Here is a 27,702-nt window from a genome sequence, read left to right as displayed (position 1 = left end):
AATGACCAACATTCAGTGAGTATTTATTATATGACAGGCACAGTTCTAAGCACTTTATGTGTCTTTATTTGATCCTCACACAAAATTTTGAGGTAGGTGTAATTATTCCCATTTTATAATTTCTACTGAGACAAGTATGTATAAAAACAGAAAAATGCTCAGGAAGGATAAATACTAAACACATAATGACTATCCTTCAGAATGGGGAATGGGTACAAGGATGGTAGTCCATGGGTATGTTTGCCTTATTTGCAATTTTTAAATCTTTTAAAAGGAAAATATGTTTATGCATTATTTCTGCAATTAAAATACATGATACAAAGATATGCCTAGGGAGAATTTCCATCAGGACACCGTGAATAATGGCAAAATCGCTGGGAAACTACAATGTCTATTAATAGGAATTTGATAAAATGGTACCACAGCAACATAAGGAAACACTAGGAAGCTATGAAAAGATCTCTCCTTACTCTGTTGAAAGTTGTTCATCCATGTTTTACAAGAAGAAAGGCTAAGTTTTGTAAATAACAAAAAGAACAAGCCATCTTTGAATAAAGAGATCACTTCTTTCAGGTCTTAAAGGTGTCTTACAAACTGTGATGTAAAGAAATTGGACTTTACAGTCACATGATTTAAGATGGGTTAAGATATTAAGAATATAGCAACTATAGACAAATTAGGGGGAAAGTGAAAATTAGGATTATATTTAACATGAATTCTGAGGTTTAAAATTAGGTTAAAAAGGTGTCCAAAGTGCTATGACTTTCAGTATTTGCTAGCTTGAGTTATCTATTGTCAAAAGAAATATATGCTTTTATCAAAGGGCTTCCAAAATATATTCTACTCATAGGATGTTTCTCCTACATGATTTTTCTCAGGTTGAATAAGCTAGAGTCAACAAATAAGATGCTTCTACATTATCCTATTTAAAGGGATTATTATCAAGATAAGTTCTCTAATGTTGAATAGTTTTGAGCTGTAATTAAAAGCCTTCCTACAGATTTCATATATTCTATGGTTTATCACCAGTACAAATTTTGATGTTGAATAAGTTGTGAGCCATAATTAAAGGTCTTTCCACATTCCCTATATTCATAGGGTTTCTCACCACTATGAATTCTATGATGACTAATAAGTTGTGAACTCTGAGAATAGGCTTTCCCACATATCTTACATTCATAGGGCTTCTCACCAGTATGAATTCTCTGATGTCGAGTGAGGTCTGAACCAGAACGAAAAGCCTTTTCACATTCCTTACATTCGTAGGGTTTCTCACCTGTATGAATTCTCTGATGTTTAATAAGTTGTGAGCTCTGACTAAAGGCATTGCCACATTCCTTACATTCATAGGGTTTCTCCCCTGTATGAATTCTCTGATGTTGAGTAAAGTTTGAGCCACTACTAAAAGCCTTCCCACACTCTTTACATTCATAGGGCTTTTCACCAGTGTGAATTCTCTGATGTCGAGTGAAGTTTGAGCCACTACTAAAGGCCTTTCCACATTCCTTGCATTCATATGGTTTCTCACCAGTGTGAATTCTGTGATGTCGAGTAAGGTCTGAACCACAAATAAATGTTTTCCCACATTCCTTACATTCAAAGGGTTTCTTGCCAGTATGAATTTTCTGATGATGACTGAGTCTTGAGGGATGTCTAAAGGCCTTTCCACATTCCTTACATTCATAGGGTTTCTCAATGGTATGAATGATCTGCTGTGAGTCATGTCTAAAGGTTTTCCTATATTCCTTAGTTGCACAATATTTCTCTTTATTATTAATGATTTGCTGTAATGTAAAGGATGGATGCTGACTGAAAGTGGGCATTCCTTCGTGGGTGAGTATCAGTTGACTGAAGTGTCCCTCCTGAGAGCCATGTTGTTTTTCAAACTGGCCATTACATTCCCAATCATCTCTGAAACTAGAGCACTGAAGGTCATGTCTTGTAAGTCTTTCCATTATTTCCCACTGCGCTGACTCTATTTCATAAATTTCCTTCTTCAGAAATAATTTCTTGGTCTCACATCTTGATTCCAGGACTGAAAGAAAATATGAAAGTAATCACTCACATTTTTCTTGTTTGGGAGAAATAAAACTTCAATTAAAAGGGAAGAATTAAAATGAACTTTTAAAAAAATAGACAAGAAAAGAGCAAGGACAGATCATATAGTAAGATGAGGGCACTGGGCACTAAGTAAGCCATTGGTTTCCAAACATTGCTATTGATCAGACTTACTTAGGGGAACTTGCTGAACATAAAGATGACTTAAGTCTTATCTCCCTTGTTACAAAATGACTTTAATCATAAATACACATATAAAAGCTCACAGCATATGCACACACAGCTATAAGAGCATCCCACAGATGAACTGTAAAATAAGGGAAATGATCATGCTTACTTTATAATAGAGTTATTATCAGGATTAAATGATTATGTCTAAGAAAAAAATTCCCAGGGGTTGGCAAACTAAGGCCTGCAGCACTGCAACAATTTTTATAAGTAAAGGTGTGTTGGAAGACAGCTACACTTACTTATTTACACATTGTCTATGACTGCTTTTAAGATACAATGGCAGAAGTGAGTAGTAGCAATGGAGACCACATTAACTACAAACTTAAAAATACTTATTACCTGGCCCTTTAGGAAATGTTGCCAGCCCCTGGTTAGATTTACATTGTCTACTACAGTAGCCATGACCATATGTGTATATTTAAGTTTAACATAATTAAAATTAAATAAAAATTCAAATTTAATTCCTCAGTGGCACTATCCACATTCCCCTTGGCCAATTGTGGCTAGTGACTACCATGTTGGAAATGACAAACATAGGACATTTCCATCATCACTGGAAGTTCTATTGGACAGTACTGGTCTAGATTCTGCAACTGGAGACCCCAGGTCTCTTTAACAAATGATAAGGAAATAGAGGGTGGCAATCCAGATGGGAGAATGAATGAATCTAGTATGAGTGGTAGATAAAGAGGGTTCTTTTGGAGCTAAGTAAGGAATATGTTTGGGGTTTGATGAAAATACTTTATGGCTTGGAATTCTATGATGCTGAACTTAGGAGAAGAGAAGAGTACTTAACAAGTACATAAGCACTATGATAGTTATGACCGACTGACAGGAAGGGCATTTGTGGGCTTAAAGAGAAGGAAGAGACTATAAAAGCAATGTTTTATCGGAAGTTCAGTTACCAGATTTAGTCATGAATTTTGAACTCACACTCAAGTTAATTACAAGCTTTGTTTTCTTGGCCAAAGTTGTTCATTTTTCTGAGCCCTCAATTCTCAATTTATAGAATAGAAATAATAACTCTTATAATCATCATGAGGATTGTAAATAATATATAAAAGTATTTGGCATAAAGTATTTAATATTTGAGAGATAATACAAAACAATCTCTATACAAAAATGGGGATATTAGGCAGTGAAGTGTTTTGAAGACCACACTATGGACCCAGTGGGAAAGCCTCAAACCAAAAATTGAAAATCACTCGAGTACCATTGTCTCTTTCTCTCATATGATTATTCAGCAAATATCCCCTAATCTTGCTCCTAAATATATCTTGAAACTCTTCCTCCTATTGTCAGTAAAATATCTAATACATCTCTTGAACTACCAGGACAGCCTCTTTCTTTCTTAGTTTCCCCACTTGAGGTTTACAATCCTGAATCCATCCGTTATGGTATTTCTCCTACAATAAAAGCCAAACTGCTGAACATGGTCTATAAAGCTCTGAATGACCTAGTTGCTGCCTAGTTGCTGACCTAGTTCCTGCCTCTTCAAACAAATCTCAAGCTATGCTCTCTTTTGGTTGCTAAGCTCCATCATCATGCTGGTCCCATTTTGCAGTTCTTCAAATGCTCCCAGTTTTTAGTTCCTCTTAGGATCTTTCCAGGAATTTTTCCTTAAGTCTCGTAGATTCCACCTCCCCCCCACTGTTGGCCTTGATAACTACTGCCCATTTTCCAAATCTCTAAAGGCCATACTTTTTGAGGCCTTCCCTGACTCCATGACCCAATTATACCCTCCTTGGAATCACAATTTTAGTACTCTGTTCTCTTCCTTAACAGGATGTTCACAATTTGTAATTACATATTTAGTCAGGTTCACTTAAAATCTTTTTCCCTGAATAGGTGTTAAGGTCTTTGTGTTTACTTCATTTTAAAAGTAAAATGTCTATTGCCTTCATCAATGTGTATCCAGCTCTAAGCACAGTATCTGGTAGATACTGGAAGATCAACAAATATTTATTAACTGACTTGATCAGCAAGTATTTGAATATATACTCCTTAATAAAAGATGTCTTAAAAAAATTCCTCTAGAAAAAAAGGACATACTCTTTTCAAATACCACACAGTGAATATATACATTTATTTTACTGTTCCTTCAAGTCCCATTAACGTGATAGTGATGAGATTAAATGAAAGAAGAAACTCCATGAGGACAAAGAATAGGAGAGGGAAGAGCAGCAACAAAATTTTGGAAGCTAGAGTAGAGGTAATGGTAACAAATAAAGTGCCAAAAATAAATAAATAAATAGTCAAATAAACACACTGAAACCTAGGTTGCAGATTGGTCCTACTATACAATCTACTTATTTCTAAGAACTGCGATCAACAGGTATCTTTGAAAGTAGGGTGCATGGTGGACTGCAAAAGGAAGATTAATTGAAAATCTGTAAGAAACAGATAGACCTCAGATTGTCAAGTCTACCCCATACAGCAGGCTGATCCCCCAGCCTGATATCCTCAGTAAACTTCCAGAATCTGGCAATCAAGGTCATTTTATTGATTCCTAGAGAGAAAGTAGAGGATTCCATTCTGGAGAAAACAAGATGCGTAAGTGGTGTGAGTCACTGAACTGTTCTAGGCAGATCACTCTACAGAGACTACCACCAACAAATCTACACATCCTCAGACACAAACAAGCTCAGATCAGCTTTTTACTACAACAGTTTTATATGAGCAGACAGCCTTGAGTCATTAACAATTTCAGGAAAAATCTTAAACATAAGAGATTAAAATGAACAAAGAAAACTCAGGAAAGAGAGACAATGGAGAAGAATTTAAAATCTAGAAAAAGAATGCTTCTAAAAACATAAACAATCTCAAGAGAACAATGTCAGAAAAAATATTCAAAGAACAACTATTCAGAATTAGAACTTAATAAAAATCTCAGAGGAAGTACAATAAAAAATATGAAAAATAGAAAAAAAAAGAAATTCTAGAGCTAAGACAAGAAATTCAAGATCTGAATCATGAGTGTTTAATCATTCAAAAAATTTAATGAGCCCATAATATATGTCAGAAATAGTGCCAGGCACTGGAAATAAAAAGTGAACAAAGTCTGAAACACAGAGAACAGAGAAGATAATGGGGAATAACTAATACAAAAGTAATACAAGAAAACCTCAGCTATTTTGTTTCCAGAATGAAATGTCTCAGTGAATGCCCAAAAGAAAGAATAAAACCAACATTATATATCTCAACTTGAAATATTAGAGTGTTATAAATAAATTCTAAAAGTTTCCAAAGAGATTAAACAGATCACATAGAAGACTTAAGAACCTAAATGTGTTTTGGATTTCTCAATGACACTAGATGCTAAATTAATTTTAGAAATCCATGGAACAATGCCATCGAAATTTTGAAGTTAAGTTTTTCAACCTAAAATTACATCTCCAGTAGATATCAATGAAAAATGAAGGTGGAATGAAAACATTTTCAGACATATAAGATTTCATAAAATATAGTGTATTTCTTAATTTCACCTTCATTCCTGAAACATTTTTGCTGGATTTAGAATTCTAGGTTAACAGTTCTTTAGCACAATAAAATACTGTTCCACTTTCCTCTGGCCTCCATGATTTACTAAAAGAAAGAGAAATCCAGTCATTCAATTAACTGTTTCTCTATAAGTAATGAATCATTTTTTCTATGGTTCTCTCATTACTTTATTGGTCATTCATTTTCAGCAATTTGATTATGATGTGTCTGGTATGGATTTCTTTGTTTATCTTGTTTAGGGTGGTTGAGCTCCTGAATTGCTATGTTGTATCTTTTACCAAATTTGGTAAGCTAGTATTTCTTCAAATAGTTTTTTCAGTCCTGAACTTTGTCCTTCTGGGACTTCAATGACACATGTTAAACCTCTGTTGTTCTCTCACATGTCCCTGAGGCAACATTCTTTTTGAATTTTCAATCTTTATTCTGTTATTTATGTGAATTAATTTCTTGTGACTTACCTTCAAGTTCACTGATTTCTCCATTATTTCCATTCTATTGAGCTTATCCAGTGAGTTTAAAAAAATTTTGGCCACTGTATTTTTCAATTCTAAAATTTCCATGTTTCTTTTTATATCCTCTATATTTTAACTGGATTTTTTTGCTACAGAGTTTATAGGTTCTGCATACATATTTTAGATATTACCCCCTTATCAGATATATGATCGGCAAACATTTTGCAACATTCTGTAGGTTGCCTTTTCATTTTGTTGACAATTTCCTTTGCTGTGGAGATTTTGGGTTTGATGTGGACCCACTTGTTTATTTTTGCTTTTGTTGTCTTTGTTTTTGATATCAGATTCAAAAAAAATCATCACCAAGACTGATATCAAGGATCTAGGAGCTTACTGCCTACATTTTCTTCCAGAAGTTTTTTTGGTTTCAAGTCTTAACGTTCAGGTGCTTAATCCATTTTGAGCTGATTTTTGGGTATGGTGTAAGATAGAGGTCTAGCTTCATTCTTTTGCATGTGGCTGTCCAGTTTCCTCAACACCTTTTATTGAAGAGACTGTCCTTTCCCCACTGCATATTCTTGGCTTCTTTGTCATAAATTAATTAACCATATGTGTGTTGGTTTATTTCTGAGTTATTTGGTTCCATCGATTGATGTGTCTGTTTTTATGCCAGTACCATACTGTTTTGGTTTTGATAGGTTTTAATATAGTCTGAAATCAGGAAGTGTGAGGCCTCCAGCTTTGTTCTTTCTTAAGATTGTTTTGGCTATTTGGTTCTTTTGTGGTTCTATACAACTTTATGATTGTTCATTTCTATGAAAATTGCCACTGGAATTTTGATAGGGATTTCATTGAATCTGTAACTTGCTTTGGGTAGTATGGACATTATAACAACATCAATTCTTTGAACCCATGAACACAAGTATCTATTTATTTGTGTCTTTTTAATTTCTTTCATCAGTGTCTTACAGTTTTCAGTGTATAGGTCTTTCACTTCTTTGGTTAAATTTATTCCTAGGTATTTTATTCTTTTTGATGTAACTTTAAGTGGAACTACCTTAATTTCTCTGAGTACTGATTATTAGCATATAGAAATGCAACTGATTTTTGTATATTGATTTTGTATCCTGGGCCTTCACTGAATTCATTTATTAATTTTTTTAAGGCATTTGTTAAGTTTATTAATGGTTTGAAGAAATATTATAGCCATTAAAGTAATGATAGGATAGAAATTTTTGATACCCTGGGGAAATTTTAAATTTTATCTTAAATTTTAAAAGTAGGCTAAAAACTTGCATATTCAAGGGTAAGAGAAGGTCATTGAAAAACTGGAAGGAAATATACTAAAATACGATCAATAGTTGCCTTGAGGTGGTAGTATTATATGCCTTTTTCTTTTTTTAATTTTTTATTAACATATAATGTATTATTAGCCCCAGGCGTACAGGTCTGTGAATTGCCCTGCTTACATACTTCACTCACTTACTAATTTTAATAGTTTTTTGGAGGAGTCGATCTTTAGAGTTTTCTACATAAATATCATGTCACCTACAAACAGGGAAAGTTTTACTTCCTCCTTTCTAACTTGGATGCCTTTGCTTTCTTTTTCTTGCCTAATTATTCTGGCTAAGACTTCTGGTACTATGCCAATAAAAGTGGTGAGAGTAGACATCTTATTCCTGATCTTAGAAGAAAAGCTTTCAGTTGAGTATGTTAGCTGTGGGCTTGTCATATATGGCCTTTATTATGTTGAAGTACATTCCCTCTACACCCCCTTTGTTGAGAGTTTTATTTATGGATGCATTTTGGAGAAAAAAAAAAATTTAAGGGGGGGAGGGGCAAAGGGAAGTGGGGCAGGGGAGAGAAAGAGAGAGAGAATAATAAGCAGGCTCCATGCCTAGCAGGGAGCCAGACGTAGGGCTCAATCTCACAGCTCTGAGATCATGACCTGAGCTAAAATTAGAGTTGGATGCTTAACTGACTGAGCCATTCAGGCACTCCCCAAAAAACATTTTTTAAAAAAAATATTTTATTTATTTATTTGACAGACAGAGACCACAAGTAGGCAGAGAGGCAGGCAGAGAGAGAGGAGGAAGCAGGCTCCCCGCCGAGCAGAGAACCCGACACGGGGCTCGATCCCAGGACCCTGGCATCATGACCCGAGCCAAAGGCAGAGGCTTTAACCCACTGAGCCACCCAGGCGCCCCCCCAAAAAACATTTTTAATGAAACTTTACTTAATGTAAGTTTTTAAATTTATATGGAAGACAAAATGTAACCAAACACTTCTGAAGGAAACGGTAGAGGATTCTGTCTTGTTAGAGGTCAGGACTTTCAATGTAAGTGAGACTAATTAGGACAGGGAGAGATAAAAAGGCCAATGTGACAAGAGAAACCTATATATACACAGAATTTTAACATGTGCAGAAGGAATCTGTGGATTGGTGGATCAGTGGAAAATGGATGGACTTTTCATTCAATGAGGGAAAGATAATGTTTTTATATGGGAAAAAATTACAACTGATCTCCACCTCAAACCACTTATAAAAATCAATTTTGGTTATGTTAATAGGGCTTTAATAAGAAAGTCAAAACATAAGGATTATTGAAAGAAAAAAATAGGAGAAAAGATTTAAGATTCAAAGATACAGGGGCACTTGGCTGGTTCAGTCAGTAGAGGATCCAACTCTTGATCCTCAGGGATGTGAATCTGAGCTCCACATTGGGTGTAGAGATTACTTAAAAATAAAATCTTTTTTTAAAAAAGATTTTATTTATTTATTTGACAGAGATCACAAGTAGGCAGAGAGGCAGGCAGAGGGAGAGAGGTGGGGGAAGCAGGCTCCCCACTGAGCAGAGATCCCGCCGCAGGGCTCGATCCCAGGACCCTGGGATCATGACCCCAGCGGAAGGCAGAGGCTTTAACCCACTGAGCCACCCAGGCACCCCTAAAAATAAAATCTTTAAAAGGAAAAAAAATTTTTTAAAAAGACCCAAAGATATGAAGCATATAGCAAAAAAAAAAAAAAAAAAAGTAGACTTTTATGAACTATGTATAACTTAACCATTAAAAATATAATTTAAGGGGCACCTGGGTGGCTCAGTGGGTTAGAGCCTCTGCCTTGGGCTCAGGTTGTGATCCCAGGGTCCTGGGATCAAGCCCTGCATCGGGCTCTCTGCTCCATGGAGAGCCTGCTTTCTCCTCTCTCTCTGCCTGCCTCTCTGCCTACTTGTGATCTCTGTCTGTCAAATAAATAAATAAAATCTTAAAAAAATATATATATATATATATAATTTAACACACTAACATATAGAATTACTGTTCATCAAAAGATATCATAAAATAAATATAGAACCTACAACAGGAAAAGATGTCTACAAAATATGTTATTGACCAAAAACTAGTATCTACAAAATATATAAGAAATTCCTTCCATCTTAGGAAAAAGACAAATACCCTACTACAAAAATGATCAAAATGGCATTACACAGAAGGGGCAATAACAACCAAATAAGAAAAGGCAATCATCTTTAATAGTAACCAGGAAAAGTTAATTTAAAACAATGAAGTAAGATTTTATACTCATCAGATCATTAAAAAATTAAAAAAAAATCTTTCAGTATCACTTACAGGGAAAGACAGTGAAAGAAACACTTGGAAAAAAAAAAAAAGAAACACTAGGAAAATGGTTTGGTATTACCTAGTAAAGCTGAGCAAGTATGTATGCCAAGACCCAGCAATTACATTCCTAGGTATATTTCCTAGCAAATCTCTTGCATACACAAATCTAGAGATTTATATGTTATTATCTTTTAATTTCATGTTCATTATGTTATATATATCCTATTGTGTATACAGTATTTTTTTAAAAAGATTTATTTATTTGAAAGAGAGTGTGTGTGGGGGGAAGGGCAGAAAGAGAGAGAGGGGAACAGAGAAACTTTAGCAGACTCCTCTCTGAGCCCAGAGCCAGATGCCGGGCTTGATCCAGGACCCTGAGATCAGGACCTAAGCTGAAATCGAGTTGGATGCCTAACTGACTTTGCCACTCAAGGGCCCCTTTTGTATACAGTTTTTATTTATTTATATTTATTTAAAATATTTTATTTGTTAGAGAGAGAGAGCGCACAAGCAGGGGGAGTGGCAGGCAGAGGGAGAAGCAGGCTCCCTGCTGACCAAGGAGCCCGAGATGGAACTTAATCCCAGGATCCAGGGATCATGACCTGAGCTGAAGGCAGATGCTTAACCAACTGAGGCACCCAGACACCCCTACAGCATTTTTTTAAAATAAATAAATATGAAGAGCCAAATGGTCATAGCTGAAGAATGTATTAGTGAACTAATACAAAATAAGTCAAGGAATTCCATGTAAAGGCAGCATAAATTGGAAAAAAAAAAGGATTACAAAGTAATAGACACTAAGGATGATCCATATGTTCTAATGACTAATTACAACCCCAAATAATAGAGAATATGTTCTGTTCATGGTCTTATGGTAAGCAAAGTCTTCTTAAAGAGGGCAAAAAATATATAGAGATAATGTGATTTTGTTTATCTAAGAATCAAAAACAAGCTGAGGAAGAATTTCTCACATAAGATCTGATGAATGTGAAGCACAAAAGACTGATAAATTTGACTAAAATTAAGAACTTCTGTTTACAAAATGAAACCACAGAGCTAAAAGACATTTCAGAATGGGAGAAGATATTTACAATTTTAGAACACTGAATGTATGTATAAGCAAAGTATATAGAGAATCTTTACACATCATTAAGAAAAACAGAAAGAATCCAACAGAAAGACCTTTTAAAAAGACCTGAATAGGCAATTCACTAAAGAAGAATTTCAAGAGACCAATAATGATATGAAATGTGTTAAATTCATCAGTAAAAAGGGAGATGCAAACTAAAACCACACTGAACTATACTATACATTCATCAATTGGAAAAAACCCAAGTGTGACAATACCATATGTTAGGAAATGTGCAATAATGAGAGCTCTCATATACTGCTGGTGGTACTAGTATAGGCTTTAAAGAAAGTTGAAAATTTGGCAGCTGAAGACATGATGTCTTATGATCCACTCCTCTCCTAGTCCTAAAACACACAGAATGTTTAGAGTAGCTGATTGTAATGGTCAAAAACTGTAAATAACCCTAATGTCTATGAACAATAGGACTGTTAAATAAACTATGGTATATTCATATAATGAAATGAATCAAGTCTGACTACAAGCAACACTTAAAAGCAAAATGCTCAAGAAAAAAGACTTATCTACCTCTCCAGGTGTAAGTGGACGGATGAATAAAAGAAATAGAAAAAGAGACCCTGAAATACAAACTAACATAAATCAGAACTTATTATTGAATAGGCAGATAAAACAATGATGAATCAGCTAAATAATGGTCCTAACCATGGCACTAAATTGTGTGTGTGTGAGGGAGGTTAATTGATTTACACTCTCAATTTATACCTTACTGCACAAGAAACTTAAAATGGATTTAAATGGTATAAAACAAATTACAGAAGATTTTAAAAAACAGAATAAAGTATTATAAAATTTGTAGAGGACCATTAATTTTCTAAAATCAGAAATCACAATAATCACTAAGGAGCTACAAACACATTGAAAATACATACTAAAGATGCCAACGTAAATTAAAATTTAAAAAGTAAAAGCACCTTCTGGAAATGGGTACATGATGTTTTTATTTCATAAAGTCCATAAAAACTGAGTGAAAAAATAGGGATAGTAGTAGATAAAAAGGGTAAAACTCAGTAGTGAGCAAGTTAAAGACAATAGCACCATTAGGATGAGAATGTCCATTCTCACTAGTATTCAATATAATGACATGAAAACAATCCAGTATACCAAGAAGTTTATTAGGGATGATAAGGGCATTAAAGTTACATACAGGAAAAAAATGTCCATTTTTTTTAGAACTATTTACTGAGATTACACAAAGGTGAAATGACATGGAGTCTTGGATTTATCCAAAATACTTAAACAACCATGGCAAAGCACTGACCTCCTGGCTGCTTCCTGAATAAAGCCAATGCACACCTGCTTCAGGATCTTTTACTGTCTGGCTTCCTTCCTCTGGAATGTTCTTCCTTCCAGTAACCACATACAATGATTTACTGCTGTACTTGTTTGAGTTTCTGTCAAAATGTCACCTAATAGGAAAAGTTTCTCTTACCCTGTCCTATAAAATAGCATCCTCTATCCCCTTTCTCTATTTTTCCTTTTTAACACTTACTATTACATGACATATATTCATTTATTTTTGTATCTCTCTCCGCATAGGAGGGTAAGCTCTGAGAATAGAGATTTTGTATGTTCTATTCATTGCTGTAATATCAGTGTTGAGAATAGTGCTGGGCATACAACAGGTACTCAATAAACATATACTGAATGAATGAATGTGCTCTCCTGTTTAAACTCCTTCATACCAATTCTGTTTATCATTGCCAGCTCTAAGTTCTTAGTGGAGGCACAGAGCCTTTGTTTCCAACATTCTACCTAAAGTTAATGACAGGCACACTCAAATCTCCCTCTATGACATCTATACAGATTAATTTCTATATTCTAATCCCTCATTTTTTCTGAGCTCCCTACTCCCAACCTCTCTTATGATGGTTCTACTTTATAGAAATTATATATAGATGTGTTCTCATGCCCCTATTAAGCTATACATTCTGAAATGCTTATTCCTTTTTTAATCTCTGCAGTATCTAGCAGAGCACCTCACACATTCAAAAAACAGTAAATGTTTGTTATAAGTATGACTGAAGCAATGACTCTATGAGCTACTTTATCTAAAAAACCCTAAAGAAAATAAGCCTTTGTCAATATAGAATAAAAATCTGTGTCAGGAGACAGTGGTGCTTTTTTAAGATTAAATACAAAAGAAGATGAGAAGTGATGAGGAATTAGATCCAAAATATGGACAGAAAGGAATATCATTAGAGGGGGTAGAGGAGGCCACTGGCTGGTTAGAACTAGGCAAGAATAAGAGGAAGTGGAAAGAGGTTTAAGAGGAGAAAAGTATGTAGGGTATGTTAAGTAAGGGGAAAAGGTAAGGTTCATTTGAAAGCTCATGCTGAAAAGGCTTACTTGCATACAAGTGGCCTAAAGCTTTTAAGGGGAGATTCCCAGATAGCACCTCAAAGGTGCAGTCTTTCCACTGACCAACTCATTACCTGCCATGCCTCACTTACCTGGCCACTGGTCTCTTGTTAGTTCTCTGTCAACCAACCAGGGCTCCTTCCCCTGCTCCAAGAAGGAGATCACATCTGGTTTAGAAACAGAATGTCCTGCTTACAAAAGAAGTAACGAGATAAGTTTATGATGAGAATATCCCAGGATTTAAATTTAGTCCCTTCATTAAGAAAGAGCCAAAGAAAGGTATATCAGATTTATGAAACATAACAGAGGACTTGACAGTTCCCCCATAACTCAACACAGCTTCTTTTTTCTAATGCTACGATATTAAAAACATTCTTCTAAGCACAGGATGTCGAAATACCTACTTGAAAGGTGGGTATTTCACTTGGGAGAAAGTAGATCTTCTAAGGGCAGAATCTGAATTATTATGGACAGATGTCCTTACCCATTGAAACCAGGTGGCTGTAATTCTCCAACATCACATCTCTGTATAAATCTTTCTGATCATCATTCAGGCATTCCCACTCCTCCTGAGAGAAGTCTATGGACACATCACTGAACATCACTGACTCCTGGAACAACAACCATGTATATGACTTGATTAATAAAAAAATGTGAGTTTTTTTGTGAAGGGAGGAGAAAAGAAAAGAAAAGAATAAAGGTAGAAATGAAAAACAACAAGCATATAGAGTAGGGCTGGATGTTTGGGACACAACTGGAGGACTGTGAACCTATTAGCCAGAATGATCTTGTGTTGCCATGTTTATTCTGTTTCCCCCAGATAAAACTGGGAAGGTACAAAATCCTGTTAAGAGGAGTATCCCAATTAAATGAAACAGTATATACAAATGGCTAGCATAATACTTCCCATACAATAAGTCATCAACACATGTGAGCCTCTTTCTCTGTCATCTTTTCCCCAATAGCTAAGAGTAAAATTTCAGAATAAGGGATAAAGAGAAGATATTAAAAGTACCCAGACCATAGATCATATAAAAGACATCAAGAGTCAGAAAGGCAATGAGGTTCTCAAGAACACTACTAAAAACAAGAAATGACAAGAACAATTCTTCAACATGGTGATGGAGAAAAGAAATTCTGACCTAGATTACGTAACTAAACTATCATTCTGTTGTGAGGGTTGGAAAAGACATTTCTAGACATAAAAGGACTGCAGCACAATTTCTTAGGAAACTACCAGAAGTGCTCCACCAAAAGGATGGGAATAAAACAAAAAAGAGGAAGACGTAGTATTCAAGAAATACGTGTCTCAGGTAAACAAAAAAGGGAAGTCTTGGGAAAGCTATGCAGCAGGCCCAGAGAGTAATCAGACCAGTTGGGAACAGGAAAAGGGGAAAGGGGGGGTGGCAGTCTCCACACTCAAAACAAATGATGTGTCTGACCAGATGGAAAACATGGACAACTAAGCAAATGGGGAAAAAAAGCAATTAACTCCAGGAAAAATGAAAGGTTGTAATAGGACAGTGGTATGAGCTGGCGCAGCAATGAGCAATATCTGCAGTCGTAATATTCTGTATACTACTAATTTGACAACAAATTGTAATATAATTAATAACAGAATCAGAGGAAATGAAGGGTGCAATACAAGAGTACAATGTCCCTTCCACTCTGTAGTAAGTCAAGAGAGTAAAACTGATTCAGCAAAAGACAGGAATTAAACCTTATTTAAGAGAGTTGAGTTGCCTTTTAGGAGTAGGACTGGCAATGGGGCAAGATTGGAATAGCACTACTTCACCTGTAAAATGTGTAAAATGACTTTAAAAAATATTTTATCTTAGAAAATTTAATTTGCATGAAATTCAAGACTGACCCTTTCTCATATCACACTATTATATAATAAGAGCTAATTCCTTGTTACAACAAATTCTTTTTTTAAAAAGATTTTTATTTATTTATTTGACAGAGAACGAGAAATCACAAGTAGGCAGAGAGGCAGGCAGAGAGAGAGGGGGAAGCAGGTTCCTTGCTGAGCAGAAAGCCCAATGCAAGCCTCGATCCCAGGACCCTGAGATCATGACCCAAGCCAAAGGCAGAGGCTTAACTGCTGAGCCACCCAGCCACCCCAACAAATTCTTTTTATAAGCATATTTTTTCCCCTGAATAATATTCTATTATATGCATATAAAACAAGTTTTCTTTTGTTTTCAGACACTGAGGTTGAAGGTGATTTTTAAAGAGGTCCCCAGTATTGGCCCAATCTTACTCATAACTACCCATTGCTCCACTGTAAATTCCCTTTGTTCCTGTGCTATAGGAAAGTGATGGAAGATGATCCAGATTCACACAACATTACTGAAGTCTATTTATCATGGATGATCTGGTGAAGTGTCAGAGCTTTCTACTAACCAGGAGTCATAACCCCAAATGTGAAAGGCCCATACACCAGATTTTCCCACATATTACGACTGAAATCAAGCAAAACCATTCCTTATGTTTTCTCCTTTGAAAACCTAGGTCTGTGGTGATCAGAGCTTTTCCCTATGAGGTGCCCCTAATTACTTATCTCCATCCTATCCAATCACTGTCCAAGCAAATTACATTCATTAACAAATGGAGAACAGATTTCTATTCTATTAAGATTTCTGGCAGAAGTCTAAGACAGAAGATGCTGAAGGACTTACTAAATGAGTGTGTAAATTGCTTAAAAGAATACGGAACCGAGGAGGGCCTTGGGGTTGTTTATGAAGAAATGGGGGTCAGGTTCCTGAATGGGGACCATGTTAACCAGGGTAAAAGTTTTTTCCAAACCTGGTCTCAGCCAGACCATTTCTACATTATGTAATTAGCAATCTCTTTGTAGGAACAAATAAGGATTCTTGAAGGAATCCATAAGCAATTTTCTGATGGATTTTAATCTGATTAAGACCTCTTCAGAAAGACTTGTTATCCAACCACTTGGTCCTCTGTTACATGTAATTTAAGAGTATAAAAATCTTTAAGCAGGCTTTGTTTTTTCCAACAATGGTTATAGAACCACTTCTTTCTTCTATAAATACGTCCACCAAAAGAGACATTTTAAAATATGTTTTATTATGTTATGTTAGACACAATACAGTACATCATTGTTTTTTGATGTATTGTTCCATGATTCATTGTTTGCATATAACACCCAGTGGTCCATGCAATATGTGCCCTCCTTAATAACTATCACTGGGCTCACCCATTCTCCTACTCCCTTCCCCTGTAAAACCCTCAGTTTGATTCCCGGAGTCCATAGTGTCCCATGATTTGTCTCTGTCTCTGATTCCCCCCCTTCATTTTTCCCTTCCTTGAAAGACATTATTTTAATTGAGTTACTGGAGACCTTTTTCTTTAGAGCAAGGGTAAGAAAACTTTGACATTGACATTGCTTGTAACTAAACTGTCTTAAAGTTGTTTTCTTTTTTAAGCACCAAAAATATCATGATGAGGGAAGCAAATGTTTACATATACTAGGGGTAGAATGATTCTATTTGAGCACAAGGAAACGGCATCTCACCTGAGCCATGGCTTTGGTATTTGCAGAAAACGGCCAGTCGTCTTCTGGGCTCTTCTTGGAAAAGAGCAAAGCTGGAGAAGACAAAAGAAGCTACATAAGATCCCACTTGCCTCATAGCTCCCAGAATGATCATTTCCCTCTGCTCACTCCACACAAACACTTGAGGGGTATCAGTGAAAAAAATGAAAAATCTTTCAGTGAGGAGTATCAGTGAGAAAAATATTTCATTATCCCCTATTCTAAAGGCTTTAGTCTGACTAGAGGAGGACAGATTTCAATAATCTGATATGGCTTGGAGAATATAGAGTACGTATACACACAAAGATACAAATTTTTTTACACAAATGATAGCATATTATACACACTGTTACACATATTGCTATTTTTACTTTATGTATCTTGACCTGGATCCCAACTAGTACACTCAGAGCTATGTAATTCCCTTAGCTACATTTATTTCATTAAATGGATACACTTTAATTTATTTAACCAATCTGGTGCCCAGAACCATTTGGATTGGTTCCTTTCACTATAACATACAATGCTGTAATAAATATCCTTGTATATGTATCATTTACCTTTATATGAATTCTGAATAACTCCTAAAAGTTGTTCATATACATTTTAGTTTGGATATACACTTGTCAAAACAGTTATTAAAGATCCTCGATTGTAAAATCAGGTCTCAGGTCCTGACCAAGAAACAACTCGTTTAAGAACCAGATCCTCTAATCTTGCCCAGTTGGAGAAGACTTTTTGGGGTTAATGAATCTTATCTTAAGAAAAGTGAAATGCAGGGGCGCCTGGGTGGCTCAGTGGGTTAAGCCTCTGCCTTCGGCTCAGGTCATGATCTCAGGGTCCTGGGATCAAGCCCCCGCATCGGGCTCTCTGCTCAGCAGGGAGCCTGCTTCCTCCTCTCTCTCTCTCTGCCTGCCTCTCCGCCTATTTGTGATCTCTGTCTGTCAAATAAATAAATAAAATCTTAAAAAAAAAAAGTGAAATGCAGAAAAGCAAACAAAGCAGTATTACAAAAACTTTAGGAACATTTAAATAAGCACAGCAATAGGAAGAAATTAAAAAGTGTAGAAATTGACTAAATCTTTATCACTGATGCTTTAGAATGTTTTAATTATAAGTATAGTAATAGAATCTGTAATAATTGCATATATTTTGTGTGTTTAAGATGTTTACAATGTCCAAAAGAATGTTATACTAAAATACTAATAAAAGTCTAAATTGTTTAAGGGGAGTAAATGAATTTGAGATCAATACTGAAATGCTTAATAAAATAGGGTTTTTTTTTACTTATATGTATTAGATATAGGTGTCTCAGTTGGTTATGCATCTGCCTTTGGCTCAGGTCACAATCCCAGGGTCCTGGGATTGAGCCCCAAGATGGGCTCCCTGCTCAGTGGGGAGTCTGCTTCTCCCTTTCCCTCTGCTCCCCTTCCCTACTCCTTCCAGCCCCTCCATTCCCTGCTCCACCCTCCTTGTGCATGCTTGCTCTCAAATAAATAAATAAAATCTTAAAAAAGAATAATTGCATATAAAATCCACCACCCAGGAAGTAGAACCTTGTTATCCATTATTTAATGGGTACTTCTACCCCAAAACACTCACTGCATTCCCCCAGGGATATATCTATTTCAGGAAACTAAAACCAAAGTAATTCACAAATGTCTCTTCTTTAAAATCTGAAAGTACTCCTTTAATATTTTTATTATTATTACTATTTATTAAGCTCTTAGTACTTTTTAAAAAAATAAACCAACATAATCTATTGTGTGCCAGGCATTGTGCTAGATACTAAAGAATCAACAGTAATCCAGGAAGACCTGGAAACAGGACTCCTTCTCCCATACTTCTCACTTTAAGACCCCTTTCTGGTCTCTCATCCTCAAGTGCTGCACCTTCCAGGTAGAATGGGCAGGAAACATTCTTACTTCCATAGTCCATACTGTTTGTTACACTCCCAACCCTTTTCATGTTTGCTCCTAGAGTATATCCTCTCTGGTTGAATTCTTGCCATCTGGAGATCTGGTCCTCCCTTCTAAAGCCAATGATCTCTGTGGCCAAGACTGGAATATGCTTGTAAAATAACCATACCTCAGGCATGGAGCACCGCCAAAAGACACTACTACAGACAAGAGAGTCCTCTGAAATCTAGTAAATAAAATTTTTGAGAATTTTGTACTCTTCCAAATAAGCCAGTCTTTTAATAAAATATGTCTAAATTATTTCCAACATATCCCGAAAATTTCCTGTATGTTAATAACTGCATTTGTCTGTTAGTTAACAGAGACCTGAAAAGCACTAATTTTTCTTATATAATGAGAAGGCTAGACATAGGTAGTGGTTGCCCTTGGCCTCCAGGATTGTTTTAGACACTGTGTCTATCATCCAAGTAAAAATTGCTAGACATGGTTGGAGAGAAAACCAGAAAACAGAAGCAGAACTATGGACAATTCAGATATGAGAACTAGCAAACAAGTAATTTAAAATAGCTATAATTAAAATGTTAAAAATAATAAAAAATATAGGCAAATGGATAAAATGAAAAAATTAAACAGAACTGAAATCTGTAAAAAAGAATCAAATAGACAAACTAGATCAGTAAATTAAGAAATCAGGAAGTCGGGGCATCTGGCTGGCTCAGGGGGAAGAGCATGCGACTCTTGATCTTGGGGTTGTGAGTTTGAGCTGCATATAGGGTATAGTACCAAAAAAATTAAATAAAATAGGAATGCCTGGGTGGCTCAGTTGGTTAAGCATCTGTTTTCAGCTCAGGTTATGATCCCAGGGTCCTGGGACTGAGTCCCTCATTGGGCTCCTTGCTCAGCAGGGAGTCTGTTTCTCCCTCTGCCTCCTACTCCCCCTTTTTGTGTGCTCTCTCCCAACCCCTGACAACTAAAGAAAATCTTTAAAAATAATACTAAAATAAAATAAACTTAAAAAAAAAAAAAAAGAAATTAAGAAGCCACTGTATGGCTTTAACATGAGACCAGACAAGCAAAAGACAGAACTACTGAACTCAAAGACAAGTCACAAACAAAAAAAACCCCATATGAAGTGCAGAGGAAAAACAGAACAGAAAGAACAGAAGTGACATAGCTAAAAGATGAATCATATATGTAAGTGGAGCCTCTGAAGAAGAAAAGAGATTGCAGAATAATTAATATCTGAACTGATTAACTGATAAAAAGCCTCAGCAGGAGTTTCAAGAAGCTCAGCAAACCTGAATAAGAAATAAAAAGGAAAATACACAAAACAAAAAGGAAAGCCACAATCAGAGAAAAAAGTCTTGAAAGTACCCAGGAGAAGAAAAGACACCAAAAAAGAAAAGGATGACAAAAAAAAAAAAAAAAAGAAAGAAAAGAAAGGGATAACACAATATCAGGAATGAAAAAGGGAACATCATTTTACACATCACAGACATTAAAAACATAATAGGGGCACCTGGGTGGCTCAGTGGGTTAAGCCTCTGCCTTCGGCTCAGGTCATGATCCCAGGGTGCTGGGATAGAGCCCCACATCGGTCTCTCTGCTCTGTGGGGAGCCTGCTTCCTCCCCTCTCTCTGCCTGTCTCTCTGCCTACTTGTGATCTGTCTGTCAAATAAATAAATAAAATCTAAAAAATAAAATAAAATAAAAACATAATCAAAGAATACTAATAACTTTATGCTATTAAATTTAAAAGCTTATATGAAACAGGTAAGTTCTTTTTTTTTTTTTTTAAGATTTTATTTATTTATTTGGCAGACAGAGATCACAAGTAGGCAGAGAGGCAGGCAGAGAGAGAGAGGAAGGGAAGCAGGCTCCCTGCCGAGAAGACAGCCCGATGCAGGGCTTGATCCCAGGACCTTGAGATCATGACCTGAGCCGAAGGCAGAGGCTTTAACCCACTGAGCCACCCAGGCACCCCTACAGATAAGTTCTTTTAAAAAAAATTCCAAAATGGAGAAAAACAAAAAACCTGAAACATCTGAAGAAGTGAATTGATTCCATAGTTTAAAATTTTTCCAGGGTGAGGGACGCTTGGGTGGCTCAGTGGGTTATAGCCTCTGTCTTCAGCTCGGGTCATGATCCCAAGGTCCTGGGATTGAGCCCTACATCCGGCTCTCTGCTCAGCAGGGAGCCTGCTTCCTCCTCTCTCTCTGCCTACCTCTCTGCCTACTTGTGACCTCTCTCCATCAAATAAATAAATCTTAAAAAAAAAAAAAATTTTTTTTCCAGGGTGCATGGGTGGCTCAGTCAGTTAGGCATTTGGCTCTTGGTTTCGGCTCAGGTCATGATCTCAGGGTCCTGAGATTGAGCCCCACTGTGGGGCTCTGTGCTCAGCATGGAGTCTGCTTGGGATTCTTGGGATTCTGCTTGGGATTCCCCCTCTTATCCCTCCCCCTTTGGTCCTCCCCCTGCTTAAGCCTCTCTAAATAAATAAATAAACTGGGGCACCTGGGTGGCTCTGGTCATGATCCCAGGGTCCTGGGATTGAGCCCCGCATCTGGCTCCCTGCTTGGTGGGAAGCCTGCTTCTCCCTCTCCCACTCCCCCTGCTTGTGTTCCCTCTCTCACTGTGTCTCTCTCTGTCAAATAAATAAACAAAATCTTTAAAAAGTAATAATAAAATAAGTAAATAAAAATCTTCCTATCAAGAAAATTTCAGGCCCAGGCACCTTTACCAGCAAATTCTTCCAAATTTAAGGAAAACCTTTAGTCTTATATGTAGTGAATAGAAAAACACAGTGAATTCCTCCTAACTCATTTTATGAGGCTAATATAAGCCTGATGAGAAAACAAAGACATTAAAGAAAAGAAAATTATGGGCCAGTATTTCTCATGAACATACATGCAGAAATCCTATAAAATATCAGATCTAACCCAGTCAAATTCTTGAAAAGTTTAATACATTACAGACAAGTACGTTTTACTGCAGGAATGAAAGGCTGATTCAAGATATGAAACTTAAGATAATTTACCACATTGATGATAACAGTAAAAAAATATGATCCTCTCGATAGAGAAAATGTATTTGCCAAATTCAGCCCTCATTAATGTAAAAATCTTAGCAAATGAGAAAGAGAACTTCCTCAACTTGATAAACAGCATATACAGTGGGTGTTTTGTAGATGCTAGATACAGGACAATATACAAAAAATAACCGTACTTCTAGCAACAGACAACTGGAAAATGAAAGAAAAATTTAAAAACCATGTACAATTCCAACAATAAATGTCAAATACCCAGGTACAAATCTAACAAAAGATGTGCACTGAAAACTACAACAAACCGTTGAGAGAAATTAAAGACCTTCACAAATGTAGACATACACCATATTTATTAATTGGAAGATTCAATATTGATAGGGGCAATTCTCCCCAATTCAACATATAGAATCACACAAAACCCCAAAAAGGATTTTTCATTTTTTGTGAGAATTAACAAGTTGATTCTTTTTTTTTTTTTTTAAAGATTTTATTTATTTATTTGACATAGAGAGACACAGCAATAGAGGGAACCCAAGCAGGAGGAGTGGGAGAGAGAGAAGCAGGCTTCCTTCCAAGCAGGGAGCAGGATGCGGGGCTGGATCCCAGAACCCTAGGATTATGACCTGAGCCCAAGGCAGCCGCTTAATGACTGAGCCACCCAGACACCCCAACAAGTTGATTCTGACACCCCTTAAAAGGACTTACAAAAGCCAAGGCAGTCTTGAAAAAGAAAAGAAAAAAAGTTGAAGGACTAATACTATAGATTTCAAGACAGTGCCACTGACAAAAGATAATAAAACAGAATGTAGTCCAGAAAGAGGGCCACATGTATGTCACCTGACTTATGATAAAAGCCTCCTATATTTCAGATGGCCAAGGACGGTGTTTTCAATAATACAATACACAAAAACTGATTCAAGGTGGGCCACAGACTTAAATATGAATGCCAAATCTATAAAGCTTCTAAAAGAAAATAGGAGAATATCTTCAGGAACTTGGAAATAAAGATTTCTTTTTGAGATACAAAAAAAAAAAAAAAAAAAAAAAGCACTAATCACAAAGGACAAAGGGCTAAAAACCTTCTAGGAAAATGGGAAAAGATACACCTAAGCATAAGAAAGTACTCAAAAATGATGCCATGTTAAAGGACACAGGAGCTAATTTGAAGGAGTTCCTAATGGCCAAAACTGGGACAATTTGAATAACAAAATATATAACAATAATAATGGGTTAAAACTCACAGAGTACAATAAATACCCAGGAGTTAATAAACACACGAGAAATAAAGGATAGCTCTTTACAGAACTTAAATTAATAAATATAGAAAGAATGATGAAAAGAGAAGATCACCACTAGATAAACATCACAGTAATAATTGTTACAGACAAGAATGATCAATGGATGGTAAAATTAATGGGTGAAAGTTTGATGAGAACAGTATTTTGTTTTAAAGTTTAAGTAATCTCTATACCCTGAACATGGGACTCAAACTCATGATCCCAAGATCAAGAGTCACATGTTCTCTGACTGAGCCATCCAGAAACCACCATGAGAACAGTATTTTTGCATAGTCTCAAAGCATCTCTGCACAAGATACTTATTAATTAAAAAGAGAAAAATGGTAGTTTTACGAAGGAGAAACCTGGCAGATACCACCTCAACCAAGTGATCATAGTTAACATACCAGTAAGAAATATACTGATAACATTATATAACACACTGAGAAGAACAGAAACATAATTTCTGTGATCTTTTAGCCAAAAAAAGTCTGGTCTAAATTTAAGTATGAGGAAAAAGCAGACAAATCTAAATTGAAAGACATTCTACAAAATAACTGGCCAGTACTCTTCAGAAGTATCAAGGTCATGAAAGATAAAAAAGACTAAAGAACTATGTCGGATAGGAAGAGATCAGACAATTAAATCAATGTGGGAATCTGCTATTGGATCCTGGAAAAGAAGAGGGCATTGAGAAGGCAATTAGCAAATTTCGATAAGGTCTGTAAATTAGTCAAAAGTCTTATATCCATGTAAACTTTCCAATTTTCATCATTGTACCAAGGGCACCTGAGTGAGAATATATAGGAATTCTTTACACTATATTTTTGATATGAAAATAAAGTTTTTTAAAATGAAAAAAAAAAAAAAAAAAAGCTTTTTCAAAGGACAGTGGGCAAAAAGACCTAAACAGACACTTTAAGAAACAGGATATCCAAATGGCCAATAAACCTCTGAAAAGGTGCTGAGCATCATTACCCATCAGGAAACACAAATTAAGAGTGCAATGAAATTCCACTATACAACCACCAGAATAGTTAAAATAAAAGACTGACAATACCAAACAGAGATGATGAGGAGCAGCTGAAACTCTCATATATTGCTGGATGAATTGGTACAACCACATGACAGATTGGTAGTATCTATTAAATATATGCCCACTGTATAATCTAGCAATTCCACTCCTAAGTATTTAGCCAAAAGTATTTATATGTTCACCAAAAACATAAAATGTTCATAGCAGCAATACAGTTTGTAATAGCCAAAAACTGTTAACCATCAAATGTCCATCAATAGTGTAAGCAATTAATAAACTGCAATATATCCCCGTATGTAATGAGAACGAAGTACAACAACATTCAACAACATGGATGAATCTCAGACATAAAGTGGAAGAAAAGAAACCAGGCATAAAAAAGCACATGCTATACAATTCCATTTATATAGAAGTTCAGGAATGGATGACTGATGGTGATAGACTTCTGAACAAGGATTGTGGGAGAAATAACTGGAAAGGGGCATGAGGTAATCTTCTTGGGTGCTGGCAAAGTTCATAATGTTAATTTAGGAAATTGTGATAGAGCTCTATTCTTAAGATTTGTGTATTTTATATATGCTATAGCTCATAAAGTGTTTAAAAAAAAACTATCAGAGCCATGTTTTGGTAGGGACATGGAGCAATGAGATGTTTCAAACATTGCTGTGCAAGCATAAATTTGTGCACCCATTTAGGTAATCATTTTGGTACTATGTAGTAAAGTGCAAGATATCAGATGACCCAGAAATTCCACTGTCAGGTAGATGAATTCATGCACATGTATCCTCTGTACAAGAATGCTGTGGCAGTACTGTTTATAAAGTCAGAAACTAGAAATAGCTCAAAAGCCTATCATTAGTTGAAGGGATGAATAACTGGTATACTTCGAAGGACAGAATATAATATAGCAAAGAAAACAAATGAACAACCACTATGTATGACAATTCCCCAAAACATAGTTCTACAAATAAAAACAAAAGGAAAAAGAAAATATGATAGCATTTGTGAAAGTTTTAAAATGAGGGAAAACTACAGTATAATACTTAGGTAGACCACTAAGTGAAAAAAACTCATACGTTTATCCAGTCACCCAATCATAATCACACGACCACCACGAGGACAGAGAGCTAGAGGTAACCCACCACCAAAGCTACAGGACCACACACCCAGGGCCTCAAATGGTCAGATGAGCACAATCACACATTTACCAAGAAGACATTCAGTCACAACCGCACTGCCTCAAGCACCTGACACCTGCAGATGGTCGCACAGTCACAATCACACTAACCACAGATAAAACCACATAGTATTCACAGGTACCCCCACCTGTAATCTGCAGCACACCGTCAATGTCGCACGATCGCACACCCTTACGGGGACAAACGCTGTATCACATCCACCGAGTCACACACTCCCCACAACCTCATACACAATGCCGCACGTGGTCCCAAATCACACACACACCACCGGGTCCCCTCCAATCATACCAGCACAGTCACGGGCTCCCAGACTGGGCTGCACACTGGTAATCACTGGAAGCACACACCATAGGAAAAGACAGTCACAACCACAAAATCATTCACCACATACCACCAGATACAATCCTACAATTTCAATCTAATTTGCCCCGCAGTACAAAGCCGAGCCTCCGGCTCCGCCCTCTCCTGCGGATCCTCACCTCAGGCCTTCCAAGCGTCCAAAAACAGCAGCACGCCCCACAGTGCTGCAACAGTTGCAGACCTGTGGGTCCCGCCAGCGCGTGACTTTCAGGCTGAATTCACGCGAGAATCACAATGACGCTGAGGAGTCTTCTGGGAAATGTAGTCAGAAAGTTACCTGTGGCGAGCAACATGGCTCCCGGTCGCCTGGTTTTCTATCAGGGGTTAGCTGCAGCCCCGCTTGCTTAAAGGATTGCTCCCGCTCATGAAACCGCGCATCGGAGGCCACGCAGAGCCTGGTTCAGCGTTAGGCAGTGGCTTCCAAGGAAGGCCCGTCCGACGTGTTTGAAATCGGGTTCCTCCTGCGACCTACCGTATTATCCCCAAGATACGGGCTCAGGAAGAGGAGGGCTAGTTTGGTTTAGGTAAGATAATTCGCTCCATTGAGCCTTCTGGGAAATGTAGTTCCGAGCGGAGAAAGCGTTGAATAGGCGGTTTGAAATTCGTCTTGATTCTTCACAGCTTGTGCCTGGCTGCACCCCCTGAGACTTCTGGGAGTGTCTCTGCGTCCAAAGAGTGCTCAGGCTGCTTGGGTCGCCTTTCTGGCCTTTGGTGGGGCGTTGAGGTTGGCTTGCGGTGTCTCAGTGCGGAGGAGTTATGGGACCGGAGCTTCGGGGACTGAAAGCTGGGGTGGCCGAAAAGAAGGCGATTAGAAACTTACGGTGGGATTGGGGAGGAGAGGGCGGGATTGCTAAACTTGAAATGGGGTTGTGGAGGCCAGAAGGGAGAGGTTTCCGAGGTTGCGAAGAGGGCTGGTATTTTTCTGTGCTGCTAATTTCTGTATGAAAGTCAGGGCCTGAGGACAATGATGGGGCGATGAGACAGCCTTTGCAGCAAGCAAGTAGTGAGTTTCACGGTGTGTATGATTTAGAATGTTGCGGGTCGTGGATAGAGGGAGAAACGGGACAAGAGAGAGAGAAAGAAAGAATGTAATGGGTTATTTAAATAAGTATCACTGTATGTATGACTGGGATGGTATCTTGGAGAGTAATCGCTGAGCCACAATGGTAACATAGTAACAAGGATAGATTTTCCTAGGACATTTTTTTTTTTAATTTGATGGGCGAAAGTTTACATAATTGAGCTAAAGCTTGACTATTGTGTAAAAACAATAGCATTATTGTAATAATGTATTGTTATTGTAATAATTATTGTAATAAACAGTAGCATTATTATGGAATTGAAATAAAGGTAGCATTGTTTTTTTTAAAGAGAAAGTCTGTTTGAAAGGAACTTTTTTTTTTCTTTTTTAATGGGGTGCTTGCTCTTGCTTAGAGTACAGACCTTAGAGACAAAGCAGTTCAAGCTTTTGTGTTCTTTTTAAGGTCCTGAGGGAGGGGTGTAGGTCTAAGCAAGCTGAGTTGTGAATTTCTGGACAAAGAAGGCAAGTGTGAAGGGTAGTGTTGACCACTGCAAACAGCAGAGAAGTGAATTAGTGTTATTCCCATTTTCTTACGAAAAAACTGGTCTTAGATCAAGGAATGTTAAGTTAAAAGTTTCTCAAGGAGCCTACTCAGTTAAACTAATAATTACCTCTGGTTACCCCTAGGCCAGGTGGATTTTGTTGGTTATAAAAATAGGTTGCTCCTAATTACAATGGTGCTTTCTTCAAGTAATTTACTACAGTTGCTTTTAACATAGTTTTATTATATTTTATTTTTTTGAAGATTTTGTTTTTAAGTGATCTACATCCGTCGTGAGGCCTGAACTCAAAACCCACAGGTCAAGAATCGCATATTCCACTGACTGAGCCAGGCAGGTGCCCAACATAATTTTAAA

General features: G+C 36.8%; 1 protein-coding gene across 2 annotated transcripts; it reads right to left on the bottom strand.

Moving 5' to 3' along the window:
• On the bottom strand, positions 1 to 25,962 carry ZNF566 (zinc finger protein 566). Of its 2 annotated transcripts, none has more exons than XM_080828051.1 (5): positions 25,884 to 25,956; positions 16,910 to 16,980; positions 13,856 to 13,982; positions 13,464 to 13,559; positions 1 to 2,035 (listed from the first exon to the last, which is right to left on the bottom strand). In XM_080828051.1, the coding sequence occupies exons 2-5, from the start codon at positions 16,916 to 16,918 to the stop codon at positions 1,023 to 1,025; spliced, it is 1,245 nt and encodes a 414-aa protein (XP_080684177.1). In that variant the 5' UTR covers positions 16,919 to 16,980; positions 25,884 to 25,956; the 3' UTR covers positions 1 to 1,022. The 2 variants fall into 2 exon arrangements, with proteins under 2 accessions (XP_080684177.1, XP_080684176.1); XM_080828050.1 differs by having other exon boundaries at positions 7 to 2,035; positions 13,464 to 13,562; positions 25,884 to 25,962.
• Positions 25,963 to 27,702: the final 1,740 nt, after the last annotated feature.

This window comes from Martes martes (genome assembly GCF_963455335.1).
Source record: "Martes martes genome assembly, chromosome: 17".
Taxonomy (NCBI): Eukaryota; Metazoa; Chordata; class Mammalia; order Carnivora; family Mustelidae; genus Martes; species Martes martes.
Note: the sequence above shows the minus strand (reverse complement) of the source record. Positions and strands in the feature narration are given on the sequence as shown.

Bases quoted from the DNA above. Each gene is read 5' to 3' on its own strand.
- ZNF566 (XM_080828050.1), bottom strand. The intron at 13,563-13,855 runs GTAAGGACATCT...TTCTTTTGTAAG, and splicing joins CAGCCACCTGGTTTCAATGG to CAGGACATTCTGTTTCTAAA. The intron at 2,036-13,463 runs GTAAGTGAGGCA...ATTTTCTTTCAG, and splicing joins AACAAGAGACCAGTGGCCAG to TCCTGGAATCAAGATGTGAG.